Source organism: Gracilinanus agilis, chromosome 4, assembly GCF_016433145.1.
Source record: "Gracilinanus agilis isolate LMUSP501 chromosome 4, AgileGrace, whole genome shotgun sequence".
Taxonomy (NCBI): Eukaryota; Metazoa; Chordata; class Mammalia; order Didelphimorphia; family Didelphidae; genus Gracilinanus; species Gracilinanus agilis.
Window position 1 is genome coordinate 166,968,600 of NC_058133.1, and position 15,865 is coordinate 166,984,464.

Below are 15,865 nucleotides of genomic sequence, written 5' to 3' on the forward strand. Positions count from 1 at the left end.
AGAGAAGTAATCCAAATCGGAAAATATTTAAATATATTCAAATAAAATAAAATTTTAAAAAGAACCTAGATCCCTGTATCCTCAACACAGCAAAGGGCCTAAAATTGGTTTGGTAAATTGGTTGTTATTGCTTCATTAATTTGGACTTTATCACTCTCAATATCAAGAGTCCTTGGAAGGGGCAGTTAGGTGGCACAATGGTTTAAGAGCCAGGCCCAGGGAAGGGAGGTCCTAAGTTCATATTTCACCTCATACACTTCTTAGCTGTGTGACTCTAGGCAAGTCACTTAAACCCTGTTGACTAGCCCTCATCTTTCTTCTGCCTTGGAACTGATACACTCATCAATTCTAAGACTGAAAGTAAAAAAAAAGAGTCCTTGGAGAGTTCATGAATCTTTGATATTGTTTAATATTGCATAGCCATACCAAATCTCAAACTATAGTCAAAAGTAGCAATCATCAAAACAATCTGGTACTTGCTAAGAAATAGAGTGGTAGATCAATGGAATAGATAGGTACACAATAAACGGTAGCAAATGATCATAGTAATCTAATGTTGGATAAACTCGAAGATACAAGCTTTTGGGCCAAGAAATCACTACTTGACAAAAACTGCTGGGAAAACTGGAAAGTCATATGACAGAAACTATGTATAGACTAACATCTTACACTATACAACAAGATAAGGTCAAAATAAATACATGATTTAGAAATAAAGGATGATACTATAAGCAAATTAGGGAAACGTGGAATAGTTTATCTGTCAGATCTATGGGCAAAGAAAAAATTTATGACCAAACTAAAAATAGCATTATGGAATGTAAAATAGATAATTTTGATTACATTAAATTAAAAAAGGTTTGCACAAACAACTAATGCAATAAAGATTAGAAGTAAAACAAAACTGGGAAATGTTTTCATAGCAGGTATCTCTTTTAAAGGCCTCATTTCTCAAATATATAGAGTTGATTACATTAAAGAGGTTTTGCACAAACAAAACCAATGCAATAAAGATTAGAAGTAAAACAAAACTAGGAAAATTTTTACAGCAGGTTTCTCTGATAAAGGCCTCATTTCTCAAATATATAGAGAACTGAATCAAATTGACAAGAATTCCCTGGTTGATAAATGGTCAAAGGATATAAACAGGCAGTTTTCAGAGGATATACTTTAGCATGAGCAATGATGCCAAAGTGTCTCCTTCCAAGAAGGTGGTATGGACCCATCTGCCCCTTCCCCACTCATCTCCATGCCACATCACATGGAGCATGCCCCACCCCTTTCAAATGATAGCTCTAGAAATAGTATTCATATCAACACTACCATTCCTGGAAAGAACCTGTCAATGTCCTTTGGAACCCTTTAGACCCAGTCGACATTTCTTCTAATTTCCAAAACATGCTTCCCTAGAAATAACTCTTCTATATGTGTTGTCCTCCTCTCTTAGAAAGTAAACTCCTTGAGGATAGGTTGCTTGTTTGTATTTCTATCTAATGCCTAGCACATAGTAAAACACTTGATGCTTTTGCATTTGAGAGAGGGTGCAGTTGATAGGATGAGAGAAGTTTTGCTCAGGGGAGCAGAAACCAGAGTTGGATGGTGAAACTGATTACCCTGCTTTAAAAAAAAAATGCAAACCTGAAAGAGATTTAGTAAGTTAGCCTGGAAGGATATGAGAGTTGTTGCTCTTCATCTCTAGTGCAGGAGGCCCTTGAAGAAAAGGACCCAACCTGCCTCCCCCAACCTTTCTTTGTCTTCTGCCTAGGCCAACCCATCTGCCACTTCCATGAATGACGAAATCCCAGAAGCCTTCCTGGCAGGAGGAGATCCAGTGCCCCAAGGAAGAACTCGGAGATGCCTGTCAGCTGTGGAACCTAGTGGGCAGTCTCAGGAAGAAGAGGAGGAGGAGGAGGAGGAAGATGGCTTCCAGCCAGTACCCCTTCGAAGAAGACCAAATGCCCGCCATTCCCAAAACTACGTTCGTGACCCTTTCAGGCGTCACAGTTGGGAACCTGGTAGTGTATTATTCCAGGATGCTGCCAATGATCCAGTGGGAGGGTAAGCCCTCAAGCTGAGGGACCTAAGTACCCTATTTGCCCATCTATATTTGCAGAAATTCTAGATTTAGGTGAAGATGGAATGGTGAAAAGAACTAATTGTCTTGGCACTTTAATCATCTGCATACAAATGTCCTCAGATTTGTGAGATAAGTAGGCTGGGGGATGGGGGAAGACTTCTAGTCACCTAAGAGATTTAGATGGATAAAATTCAGGTGTCTAATTCAGAATCTCTATTAGACTCTGGGAGGTTCTAGCCTATGGTCTTAGAGATCCCTCTTAGTAGGCCTAAATTCCTCCACTAATCCTTTCTTCTTACTTTTTGGAGAATTGAGAAAACAAGGGGAGGAGAATGGGGTTCCCCTTCTTGGCTATTCTCTGTTAAGTACTGGATTCCATCTCTCTCTTCAGCTGCTGTTTCTTCACTTACTTCCTCAGCCTGACATCCATCTTTAATTTGGGATTTCATAGTATCATGAACAATGCCAAGAGAAACCTTATAGTTGATCTCATCCAACTCCTTTAATTTGGCAGATTTAAAAAACAGGAAGAGAGAAGTGAAATTGGGAGATTTCTAGGGAGAATTGAGTATGGTTTCTCCTACCCTGCTTTCTGTAATATGCAAACCCACTGATTTCACTCTGAGGCTAGCACAAAAAAAACTTCTCCATAATTTCAAATTTAGTGGACAAAACTTCGATTTTGATAGAATAAATTCTCAGCTACTCAGTTATTCTAAGAGGAAGGGTATTGAGAAAAGACAAATGGGCCTGTTTCATAGCACGGTACTGTGATAAAGAGAATAGTCTACTCACCCCTAGAGCAGGGCACAGGTAAACAAATAGAGGCATCTCCCCTGGAAAATCCCTGACTGGCCTGGAGTAGGGAAGGACCTGGGTTCAAATCTAACATTAGACATTTCCTAGCTGTGATATACTGGGCAAGTTACCTACCGGCATTTGCCTAGCCCTTGCCCTTTTGCCTAGAGCTGTTACTAAAACAGAAAGTAAGGGTTTAAAAAAAAATCTCCCACTGAGGAGAAAGTCAGGAGGAAAATATTCAGGATCAGACTGAAGCAGTTCAGAGTAAGTGGTGAGTGTAGGGACCTGCCATTTGGAATTAGGCACATTCCCTCTGGGCAGGATCCCTTGGTTTTGGTTAATATACTATCTCTCACATCTCCCACTGGTTCAAGGCTGGATTGGGCTGAGTTTGAGGAGAATGATATCTAGCTCGGATCCTCATGCTAAGATGGGTGAAAGAGGAGAGTGTGGAGAGCCAAGCATCCCACCAGCCTCTAGGAACTGAGGAAGCTGATCTAATGATGCTCAGAGGCCTCTTTTGGATGTCTATTCCCAATTCATTGCTTTACAGTCATCCCAGTTCCTCATCCAAAGTTACTTCTGTATATAAGGCAGAGAGTGTAGGGCAAACAGAGAATTGGGTTTGAGGCAACAATGAGACAAAAAAAACTGAAGGTGGCATGAAGTAGAGAGTCCCAGTTGCCATCACTATTGTCCCTCCCGTGGCTTCCTCATTTCTAACTTTCTTCTGGGACAAACTCACTCTCCACCAGCAGGGGTCAACCTTGTCTGCTGCTTTCCTTTGAGAGGAGCCAAATGGAGAGACCAGTCTAGGCTGGCCTACGTCCCCTGCCGCAAGGCATGAGACAGAAGAGTCTAGCTAGAGATGAACTTGGGCAATACTGTTCCTAGCCTGATCTCTTCCCATCTTTCCAGTCTGCTTTCCAAGCCTTTCCCTGCACTGGATCATCCAGCCATCCTGGCCTCCTTGCTATTCCTTACACAAAATGCTTTCATCCTTTGTGCATGCTTTTGTAATATCTGCTCCCTTCCCCTCCTCACGTTTACCCCTTGGAATCCCTGGCTTCCTTCAAGAAGTGCCACCTTCTATAGCTTGCCTTTTCCAATACCATCCTCTCTATCATCTACTCTGTAACTGTCTTTTATATACCAAATAGGTTTTTGTCTCCTCCATTAGAATGTAAGCTCCTTGAGGGCAAGCCTCCTTTGGTTTGGTTGGGGTTTTTTCCTTTTTCTTCTGTATCCCTAGTGCTTAGCACATAGTAAGAGCTTAATAAATGCTTGTTTTTTGATCTGGTGCTTGTTGATATCTCTCCAAGTGCTGGGTTTGCATGATGCCAAGGGATTATGTAAGTAAAGTGAATGTGTGTTTCAGCAGGAACCTGCAAAAACTGGGGTCTGGAGACCCCCGGGAGTTTCAAAGTCAGGAGGAACTGGAGACAATTCTGAGGCCTCAGGACCAGAGTGCCCAACTTGAATACCTGGTATGGTATTTCCCCATGAGTGCTGGGCACTTATCCCACTAAACCAAAGATAGTGTCACTCCTTCCCACTCCCCTCCTCAAAATATACTATTATCTGGGCTTTAGTTCGTCGCTGTACCCATTTGTCTCCATCTGCCTTGACTCTATAACTCTTCATTTAATAGAAATCATGTGTTTAAGATTAGAAAGCATCTTAAAGGCTTATGAGTCTAGCCCTTCTTTTTCTAGAAATGGTCAATGAGGCCCCAAAGAGTTAAGTCACTTACCCAAGGTCACTTCTAGTAAGCTGGCAGGGCTGAGATCCAGTGCTCTTTCCACTACATTACACTTCCTCCCCATCCCAGCCGTTTTCTGTATCCTTCTCTGTCCCTTTGTCTTTTGGGGCCTCTATGCTTCCTGTCTTTCTGTAAGTGGGCCTCTATCTTTGGCTGATTTCGTCTGCTGATTGCTCTACACTTTTGCTTCCTAAGTTACTCACAACATTTGAAATTTGAAGGGTGAGGAACTTCTCCAAAACAGATAGATGGGCTGAAACAGGACCTTTTTTCTCTCTCTCTCTCTTTCAACTGTGGACTCCTAAGTCACCTCATTACTTTTTGAAACAAACTCCTTCCTTGTTGATTAATGCATTCTATGATTATGCAGGTAAGCCTAGGTATCTGGGACCCAGATAAACAATAGTAGTGGTCCAATAGGTAGGGGAGTCTCTCCCATCTGTGCTAGCTCTGTCTTGCTAGTGTACCTAGAGCAGCATTGTCGAAGACATGGAACAAGTGCAGAGCTGGCACTCAGGCTACTGCTCCATCCCCCCTCTTCCCAGCGCCCAAGGACATTTTTTTGAATACCCCACCCTTCTGTCCAGCAGCCCAAAGCAAGTACTTTCTCCCTCAACTCTCTCAGGTGATCCCGGGGCTCACTGACAGTTTGAATTGCCCTCTGGGCACTCAAAAAGGTTCTCCGAGGAGGACTAGAACCTTTCCCCCTCAACGTTTCCCCATCTCAGCTCTTCAACAATCCCGGTGTTTAGGAATTAAAGAAATAATCTAGATTACTGAATGTATTCTCATTGAGTCAACCTGCTTAATTTGTTTTAAACCTGTTGAGGAAGGGGATGAAGAGGATAGCTAGCCCCAGGAAAGCCAGGGAAAGAGAAGGGTACCTCAGGTCTAGCAAGTTTGAATTTTCTTCATCAGATCCTTTGCTTGTTGCAGCCTTGGTACCTTATCCAGTCAGGGCCCAAGAACCCCATTCTCCTTACTTTTCTGCCTGGCTTCCCTCAACTAGACCTGGGGATACCCAGGCTTTTTCAAAGCCCAATTATAGTTTATCTCCCAAACAACCAAAAGGTGAGACAGCCTAGCCTTCATTTGTAAAAGAAAGCAATGGGTATGGAGGGTAGCCACATAGCAGTCCTATCCCTGACACCCTAATTCCTTCCACTAGTGTTTCTGAATGCATATTCCCCATTTTCATCTCTCATCCTTATTACCCTCATCCCTTCCTTCTTTCTCCTCTTCCTCTTTTGTTCTTATCATCTTTCTCCTTTCCCATTTCTTCCTCCCTTTTAAACTATCCCTCACTTTTCTCCTTTCCTTCTTTCTTTCATTACATTTTAAATTCCAAGCTATCTTCTTTCTTCCTTTCCTACCCTTCACTGGAGATGGCTACCAGTTGAAAAGATATATATATAAAACTATACCATGCATACTTCTATTTATCAGTTCTTTCTTTAGAGATGAACATTCACAATTATTTGTCAAACAATATTGCTTTTGCTATTCAACAATGGTCTCTTGGCTCTGCTCATTTCTCTTTTCTACATTTCCTCCCCGTTTTTTTCCTACCTGATTAAATAAGTGCCATTTGTCTCACTAGTTCTTATAAGGTTCCCTCCTTCCATTCCAAATCAGAATGGGTGATCAAGTCAGACTGAGTAATTCATAAAATCATTCGCTTTATTACAGTTGTCTATTGACCAAATCAGACTGAGAAACACAAGTCTATGCCATTCAAAATAGACCATTTTCTTCTTAAAGATCTCCCACAAGGACAGCTGGGTGGCTCAGTGGATTGAGAACCAGGCCCAGAGATGGGATATCCTGGATTCAAATCTGGCTTCAGATACTTCCTAGCTGTGTGACCCCTGGGCAAGTCACTTAACCCCCATTGCCTAGCCCTTACCACTCTTCTGCCTTGGAACCAATACCTTATATTGATTCCAAGACAGAAGGTAAGGATTTTTTTCTCTTTTTTAAATCTCCTACATCAAGAATACCTAAAGTTGAATTGTACCTGCTAGGAAAGAGGATGGGATGTAATAATAATTTTCTATCCATCTAAAGTGAAAAATTCTAAGTCAAGGAAGGGTAGCATCTATCTGGGAGGGCCACATTTAGAAAGGAGTCAAATGATATAAGATGGGGAGAGTTTGGTAGAAGGGTAAACTCAATAACCTTTTGGGGACTGTGGGGGTGTTGGGTTGATTATAGGTTCAGAGTTCCCAGCATCCATCCTCTGGTCCCTTGAATGGCTCTGCCTGTGGCATTCTCTCCAAATCTGTATCCATGAGTGGGATTGATGGCTACTTCAATCTGGATGGTGAGTAAGGCTGGGGAGTGGGATGGAGGTGGGGATGGAGAGGAGTAGGCAGGGAACAATTGATATATCCCCTTCTTCCTTGAAGTATGGGACCAGACTGAATTGTTTCCTGAGTCAGGAACTTTAGAGATAGGGACTAGGTAGGGAATCCCAGGTATCCTGGTTTTTCATTACAATTTAGTATACACCTAATCATGCTCCCTTTGGAGAACCTCCCAAATTCCTGTCCAAGTTGAGGGTGAATATATGCACCTTCCTAGCTTTTCCTTTTAATCTAAAACCAGGGACTCAGGACATAGGCATCTGGAACTCCAGCCTCCATCTTCACTATAGTTATTGGACAATCCTTCTAGGTTCCCCTTCTACCTAAATTGAGGAATTTGATCCCAAGCATCCATCCTCACCTCAGTTTTCCCATTTACGGAAAACAAAGAACCCAGACACTGGGCGCCTTCAGTTTCTTTTTTACTTCCTTTTAGTTTCCCTACATGTTTTAATTTAGCTTTCAGGCTTGCTTTTTTTTTTTTTTTTTTTTTTTGCTCAGACCCCGCCCTCAACCTCCCTCCAGGAAGTCCCCAGTGCCCGCCCTGAGGATGGAGTCATAGGCACCTGTAGCCCTGGGAACCTGATCCAAGGTGTAGAGGGGGGAAGGGAGGTAGCTGTAAGTGCCTTTGTCTGGCTTTAGCCAGACATATCTCCTCTCCTTTTTTGTTAGCAGAGAATTTACCCCAATCTCCTGGCCCTGACTTCAGCAACCGGTGAGTGTAGAGCCTAACAAGCCCCTCAGAAATCTAGGGGTGGGTCAACCAAAAGGGCTGTGGGTGGGGGACTTTGTGACCTTCAGAGGTCACTTTGTTTTAAGAAACACTGCTCTCCAGCCTACACTCCTTCTGCTTCTAATTCAATTCTTCTACTTCTCTGAGCACCCTTGAAACTCTCTTGTCCTTGGAAGATTTGGGATTTGACTCATTCTTCCCTTGGGAGGTGAAGAATGGAGGCTTAGGTGATTACCAATATCACTACTGCAAAGAGAATAAATTAGGAAGAAGAGAGTGTCCAGGATACAGGAATATGGTTCCAACTGGGGTATCAGCAACAAAAGGATAGAAAATGGCTGGGAAAGCCAGCTTTTAAGAAAGAGAGAGTAGGGAAAGCCAATGACCTTTGACCATTGGTCAGACATTGACAGATAATTGACCAATGGAATCCTGAGGAGGGTTGGGTAGGCAGTGGATATGGGAAAGGAGCAGAACTGGGTGGGGGCTGAGGAAATACTAGAAAAGAAGGGAGGGGGCCAGAGGCCACATTGGGTGAGAAAACCTAGTGCTAGAAGAGTTCAATAAGTATCATGTAAATGAGCATGCAAATCAGCACCTGTTTGAATCCCACAGCTGTGGCCTGTTTAGTAGGTCAGTATTGTAAAGGGCCCTTTAAAAAGCTAAGTTCTGCTTTTGGGTCCCTTAAGTCTCCAGCTGACACAGCCCCCTCCTGGCTTCAGCCTCTCGAATTAGCTCATGGGATAGGGCTGATGAAATCCCAGGAAACTCAGCTCTGACTGGCAATGAGCCCAGGGACCATTCTCAAACCAGAGAAGGGGGGGCAGGTATAGGTCACTGAGGGTTCCCTAACCACTGAGGTTGGCAACAGAGAAAACATGACCCCCCCAAGGCATCCAAACTCCATATTGCTTCTATACTGGGTCTGGATAGGGCCAAAAGAAATCAAGCCCTGATCCTTAACCTCTCTAGAGATGATGGGGGGAGTCTCTGGTTAACTGGGAGGAGCTTGGAGCCATCCTCTGGTACAGAGGAATAAAATGAACCAGAGTTGGGAGGTCCAGTCAATTGGAAGGGGAGGGAAGAGGTTGGTACCTGTCTCTCTGAGGTTTTTTCTGACTCTCCTTCTCTCACTGTTTCCCTTCTACTCTCTGAGTGTCTTCATCCACTGTATCTATCACTCTCTGTACAACATGGTGTCTCTAGTCTCTCTCTCTGTTGACTTTTGGGAGGTGGCTTTTTCCCTTCCATCCCATCTCTGTCTCCATCGCTATCTCTTTATTTCTTCAGTCTCTGGGGAGGCAGCTGCAGCCAGCTGGACGTAAAGCCCTCAAGAAAACAGGCAGGCGGCTCCCTTCAACGGACCTTCAGCCTCCTTTGGGGCATGACAGGCAAGGCCAAGGTAGGAGCAACTGGAGGCCCAGGTCTTCCATCTTTGTTCTTCTTCTTTCCCTTCAATTCCTGTCCCTCTGAACAAAGGTTTTGGACCTGGGATCATTTTGGAAGAGGGAATTCAGACAAGCACTCTCTCCTAACAACTCACTTCTTTTCTGTTCCAACCCAGTCTACCATCCCTCAACTCTCCCTCCTGCTTAGCTGCCAGCTGTAGTCAGCTGGATTCAGGGAAGGGCAAAGCTCTATAAGCTTAAGGTTGGTATGGTACTTCTCTCTTCACCTTTCCCCCATATAGCTGAAAGATAACCAGGAAAATACACTCTTCTTAGGGACAGATACCACAGTTAGAAGTGAGGCTAGATCATGGGCTGACCTTCTTGTATTCATGTGTACATATATTCATACACTTGTGCTGTTTACCATCCCCAGGTTGATGTAGAGTCAATCATAGACTTTCCAATTGTGACCACTGTAGGGGGTTAAGGAGTGGTATGATTTTAAAGGGAAGAGGAAGAAGCCTGACTGTAGCCATCTGTGATCACTAGATGCCTCCCAACCACATCGCCCACACAAGAGCCTTCTCTGCTGCTCTCTTAGCCAGAGCACCCCCTTGTTCCTGGACTAGTTAGGAGGGAAAGTAAAGATAAGATTGTATTAGCATCTTCTCACCAAAGGGCTGTGGGTAGGGTAAGACTGAAAGAGAGAAGAAAACAGACTGAGGAGGAAGGAGAAACAAACATGGGAAGATGATCTTTTAAAAGGAGGTTTGAGGGGGGCAGCTGGGTAGCTCAGTGGATTAAGAGTCAGGCTTAGAGATGGGAGGTCCTAGGTTCAAAACCAGCCTCAGACACTTCCCAGCTGTGTGACCCTAGGCAAGTCACTTGACCCCCCATTGCCCACCCTTGCCACTCTTCCACCTAGGAGCCAATACACAGAAGTTAAGGGTTAAAAAAAATATTTAAAAAAAAATAAAAGGAGGTTTTCTCTCTCTCAGGAAATTCAAACCTTTGGAGACTGGAACCAAGAATCTCAAGGTCCCAAGGTCCCTGCCTCCTCTTCCCAAGAGGCTCAGGGATAGACAGATAAATTCTAGATAATGAAATTCCTCTCTTCCTGCAAAGTGGAGTTTGCCTTAGGAAGCTGGCCCTACCCAAAGGAGGCCTAGAGGTCAAATTTCTGCTACCTAACCCCATCTGAAAAGTCTAGTTCTCATAAACAGAGGGTGATCCAGGACCCTGGTTTCAGGTTGGAGTAGAAAAGCTTTAAGAGTAAGTCTGGGAATTTTCCCCACCCAACATTTCCTCCTCCCCACTCACAATTTCTGGCTCTCAGTTGCCCCTTAGGGTAATCTGTTTCTAGCTTACTCTTTATGTCTCTTTATCTTCCTCTGGTCTAAGCTCTCTTTTTTTTCCTGTCTCTCTCATTGTATATATCTTTTGTTGCCTCCTCTTCTCTCCTGTTTTTCTTTTTTTCTCCCTCCCTGTCCTGGTTCAGTGGAGGGAATCATAGGGCAGGGAAAGAGCCTTCTTTGTCTTTAGATGAAGTCCAACTAAGCACAAAGAGGATATAACTTTCATATGAGTGTGTTTCAGAACCACATAGGTAGCAATAATTATGCTTTCCTCTTCCTTCCTTATGCTGGGGCTAGGACAAAGCTAAGGAGGTGGGGGGGAGCCTCTTATGTCTCTCTTCTCAGCCCTGGCCCTACTCCCCTCCCAGATCTCTCATCTTGTTGGTTCAGTTCCTAAGATGTCAAAGGGCATAAGATCTTCATTACTTTCTGTTGCATGATGGGTCAGAAAGGAGAGTGCTAAAAGTTCTCTATTCCTTGTGTTGTCTCTTATGCCAGCTTTTCTCCTCCCAAAGATCTCTAATCACCTTATAAGCTTCTCCATTGAGGCATTTTCTTTTTTTTTTTGGATGATTAAAAAATATCAGGTACTTTTATTGAAAGATAAACAATGTAACAATCAAATAATAGATCATGACAATCAATTTAATAGCCTTTCAGCATGTTTCAAATGTTTTTGTGTAAAAATATTAATCACATATTAGAAAAACTAGACAAATCCATTGAGGAATTTTCAAGCACTGTTGTCTACTTTACCCCTGGAAGTAGGATACCTGGGTCTCACTTATATCTTAAGTTTTCTGCTTAACCATGCCTCAGCTCCTCTCCTCTATCCCTAGCTAAGGATCAATGTAATAGGGACAGAACCAACCATCCACACTGCCCAATTTGTTCATCTGGTTTAAGACCCAGGCATTGCCAAGTACCAGATTCCTTTTTCCCTGTTCCTCAGTGGGAAATAAAATGCTTCTCATGTTGGATAGATGAAGAAAGTAGAGGCTACTTTGAGCCTGATAAGTCTCTGACTTTCCAGCTTTAGATCTATCTAGGCTAAGCCCCTTATTTTATAGATAAGGAAAACTTAAGAGATTTGCCAGTCACATAAGTAATAAGTGTTAGAGGAACCTAGGTCCTCTGACTCAAAAACCAGTATTCTTTCCACTACAGAATTTTGGAAGCTGAGGGTCTTTTTTTCTAAACAATATCATTTCATATGAGATGTGTCACTGGGGAGGTTGAGGGTGATGGGATTGATTTCCCAGGATCTTGATGATGAACCTGGGCTCAAGAGGAAGCACTGAGGGAGAAAAAGCAGAGACAAAATACCCCCAGATATCTGGGTGGTAAGAGCATGTTTTGTGTTTGTTTTTGTTTTTGTTTTTTTTTAATAAGGCTAAATCCTATCTCCACAAAGGAAGGACTCTATGAAAGAGGTCATGGACTGACACTAGAGTGATGGATGAGATGGAGATAGAAATGAGGAGGGCCTTTTATTTTCCCAACATCTATCTGAGCTTAGAGGCAAAGAGCAAGAAGGGCCTTACGTTTTTCTACGGCTTGGCTAGGATTAGGGTTCAAATCTCTGTTCAGATTACAGTTAGTATGTAAAAACAGTGTAAATCTGTAAGTCCTTCACTTGTAAGTTGGCAGCTCCTGAGCCTGCCTAGCTCTGTGGACAGAACCACAGCCTGTCCCCTCCTCTGGGCCCCTCAGAGGGCGGAGCAGGGAAGGGGAAAGAGGGGCTGGCCTCTAGCAGGCTGTTTTTAAATTTAGCTCATTTCGTCAGGCTTGGCTGCCCTTTGGGAGAGATGGAGTACAGACGCCTGGGTCCAGTTGATGTAAGGGGTTATTGTGCCATTCTCCTTGATTCTTCCTCTCGACTTAGAGAAGGAAAGGAAAGGAAAGAAATAAGCATTTATTTATTTGGGGAAACAAGCATTTATTAAGCACCTACTATTTGTCAAGCACTGTGCTAAATGCTGGGGAAACAAAGGTAAAAGACAGTTCCTGCTCTCAAGAAGCTCCCATTCTAAAGGGGGAGACAGCATGCAAACAATCACATACAAACAGATTATACAAGACAGAGTTGGGGATAATCAAGAGAGGGAAATCATTAGCATTAAGGGAGATGAAGAAAGCCTTCTTGAAGAGAGTAGGATTTTAGCTGGGACCTGAAGAATCCATTGAGGAAAGCTGAGGGAGGAGAAAGTTTCAGATATGGAAGACAGCCAGTGAAAATGCCTGGAATTGGGAGCCTTTGATCCTGCTAACTTATACTCTCACCTCTTCAATTAAAGGAAAAAAGATTATACATAGAGTTAGGAAAAGCCTGCATGGTGGGGATCAGGAGATGTCTGGCTGCAATGAAGAGAGAACAGAGAATGAGGAATTCAAATAAAATCTTTATTAAGTGCCTGGTCTGTGCCAGGCTTTGTGCTGGGTTCTAGGAATACAAAGACCAAAAAGAAACAGGCTCCCTTAAGGAACAAACATTCTTTTGGTGAGAAACAACATGTACATAGATAAATATAAAATATATACAAAATGATTTTGAAGAATGGGAAGTACTAGACATTGAGGGTTGCACAGTGGGCAGAACCTGCAGTCAGGAAGACCTGTGTTCAAATATACTTCTTAGCTCTATGACCCTGGGCATGTCACTTAACCCGTTTACCTTAGTTTCCTTACCTGTAAAATGGCATAATAATAGAACCTACCTTCCAGGGTTGCTGTAAGGATCAAATGACATGATATTTGTAAAGCATTTAGCACAGTGCTCAACACTTGATAGGTCCTGTTTAAATGACTGTTTAAAAAAAACAGGGGAAGTTGGGAAAGGCCTTTAGTAGGAAGAGTCACTTGAGCTAAATCTTGAGTGGAACCAATAGCTCCAAGAGACAGATGTGAGAAAAGTGAACATTCCGGGTCTTTGTAAAGATCCAAAACCAAAAGATAAGCAGAAGTGAACAAGAAACTTCAATTGGGCCAGTAGGGCAGGAATGTAAAGTGTGTGGATGGAAAAGAGAAGGAGGAAGGGATGATGTGATCAGCCTAGAAAGGTAGGCTGAAAGGTAGACAGATTTGTAAAGTTTTCAGTCCCAAACAGGACAGTCTGTGTTTTATCCTAAAGGCAAAACAGGCAGAGTCACTGAAATTTCTTGAACAAGGAATTGGCATGATGAGACCCATGCTTTGGGCATGTATCCCTGGGCAGCTGTGCAGGGGATGTAGGAAGGGCATGATGAGCTGCAAAGAAGCACTGAGTAGGAAAGGAAGGAATGGAGAAAAATATCCAAAGAGGCTATCGGAGTGAGGAAGCTGGGAGGACTTAAATGAGTGATGACTGTGTGAATGGAGAGGAAGAGATGAGGGAAGTTATGGAGGCAGAATTGACACCTGGGACTGAATATACAAGAGTTGAGAGGGCAAAGAGTTGAGAAGAATCATGCCCTTGGCAGAAATAGGGAAGTTAGGAGTTGACTTGGGGGAAAATACCGTGATTTCAGTTTTGGCTAGGATGAATTTGGATAGGTCATACAGGATGGATAGGCCATCCAGCTAGTGCTGGATATGAAGGTCTGGATGTCACCTGCCCACAGATAATACCTGAATCTAGAAGAGCTGAGGAGATGGGAGAAGGAAGGAGCCTGAGCTGCAACCACACAGTGGGTGGGACTTGGATAAATGATCCTTCCAAGGTGCTAAGCAGGAATTATCACTGAGAGGAGCAGAACCAGAAAAGAGCTAAAACCTTTGGAGAAGGCAGCATCCAGGAGGAGGGAGTGCGCAAGTGTTGAAGGCTTCACTGAGGTTAAGAAGGATAAGGCCTGAGAAAAGGCCCTTGGATTTGGAAACAGATCTGTATAGTGACCTTGGGAAAGTGGTTGCTAGGGGAGGAGACAACATACTAATGGGGGTGGGGGGGTGGAAGCCAAGCCAAACCCAGCCAATGAAAAGAGGAAAGTTCCCAAAATAGTGGCAGGAGCTAAAACCGGCACCTAGAAGAATGCTGAGTTGGATTTCAAAGGTGGAGGGGAGCAGAAAAAGAGAGCAGCTTTAGCTCTCTCCGTCCAGGTTGTTCCTCTTTAACGTATGCCACACCCTCATGGACCAGAACCAGGCCAATCCCCAGCTCAGACGGTATACAATTGCCTTCTCTTGGCTTCTTCAGAAAAGTGGGACCTGCTGAGAAGCTGCAAAGTGAGGAATATTGAGGTTAGATTCAAAGAGGAACTTTCTTAAAAGCAAAATTATTCCCCAGGAAGAATTTCCGAGAGGTGAAGAGTATTAAACCACCATGAATAAGTAAAGTGCTTATTCTGGGCCGGGTACTGAGCTAACACCGGTTTTACAAAAATACAAAGAAGGGCAGAAAAACATGCTGGGCCTGCCTACGGAAGAAAGTGGTGCGAAGGGAACACTCTTTGCTTGGAGTTTTTAACACAAGACTTAATTAAACTGTAGCTGGAGCAATGGGACTTAAATATAAAGACAGACTTCCTTAGCAGAACGGATGTTAACCTTCAAAAGAGGTCAGGGACTCTCTTCAGCAAGAGCCTCCCCTGCCGGGACAGGGGAAGAGAGGTCCCGGTGCTCGGAAGGGGAGGGCTGGGCTCGCGCTTTGGGGGCCATGCCTTCCCCTGGAGTGACTGTGTATGGGATTCTTTTCTAGGCTATAAAAAATTAGGGACTCCGTTTACCCGGCATTTCGCACTTTTAACCTCCGACTGCGTTCCTAACACAATAAAGATTTAGTTCCTTTGATCCCTTCCAGCCTTCCCCGATCCACCTTTCCCCACCCCCATCTCAGCTTTACCTGAGGGTTGGGGGGAGGGGTGGACCCCTGCCACCTCACCCCCTTCCAAATGGCTGAAGTTGAAGGGGAAGAGACTGGGGGTGGGGGGTGGGGGTGCGGTGGGTAGAAGAGTCCAGTGAGATCGGAAAGGTCTTGGGTCTGGGGAGGGCTGAGGAAGGAAGCTAGGAGAACGCCACGAGCTCAGAGAGGGGAAGGAGAGATTCTGTCCGAGGGGCGCCCTCCCCTCCCCATTCAGCGGGCGCTCTACTGCCCCCTCCCCTCACCCGACTCCCCACCCCTCCGCTCCTCCCCCCTCCCTCCCCCTGGAGCTCCGGTGGGGGTGGAGACTAGGTTTGAGGAACTGATGCTGGGTGCTGAGCTGGGGGAGTCAGACTTCCTGTCCCCGAGACAGACGCGTGCTGGGTGGACCCCTCCCCCTATTCCTCCCCCCAATCCTGACCCGCGGACAATAGCTGGACGTCTGGGTCCGAGGCAGGTCCCGGCTCCCCCTGGGCGGCCCCCGCCCGCCCCGGCCCCCTCCCCCCCCGGATTATGTCTCGGATCGAATCCCTCACTCGGGCGCGG

General features: G+C 44.4%; 1 protein-coding gene across 1 annotated transcript in view; it reads left to right on the forward strand.

The window, feature by feature from the left end:
- The first annotated feature begins 6,951 nt into the window (after positions 1 to 6,951).
- ARHGEF2 (Rho/Rac guanine nucleotide exchange factor 2) overlaps positions 6,952 to 15,865 on the forward strand; it is a 36,747-nt gene continuing 27,833 nt past the window's right edge. The window contains exons 1-3 of the mRNA XM_044677196.1: positions 6,952 to 6,963; positions 7,679 to 7,721; positions 9,030 to 9,141. Of these exons, the coding sequence (XP_044533131.1) occupies positions 9,124 to 9,141 (18 nt within the window). The 5' untranslated portion in view covers positions 6,952 to 6,963; positions 7,679 to 7,721; positions 9,030 to 9,123. The remainder of the gene's footprint in view (positions 6,964 to 7,678; positions 7,722 to 9,029; positions 9,142 to 15,865) is intronic.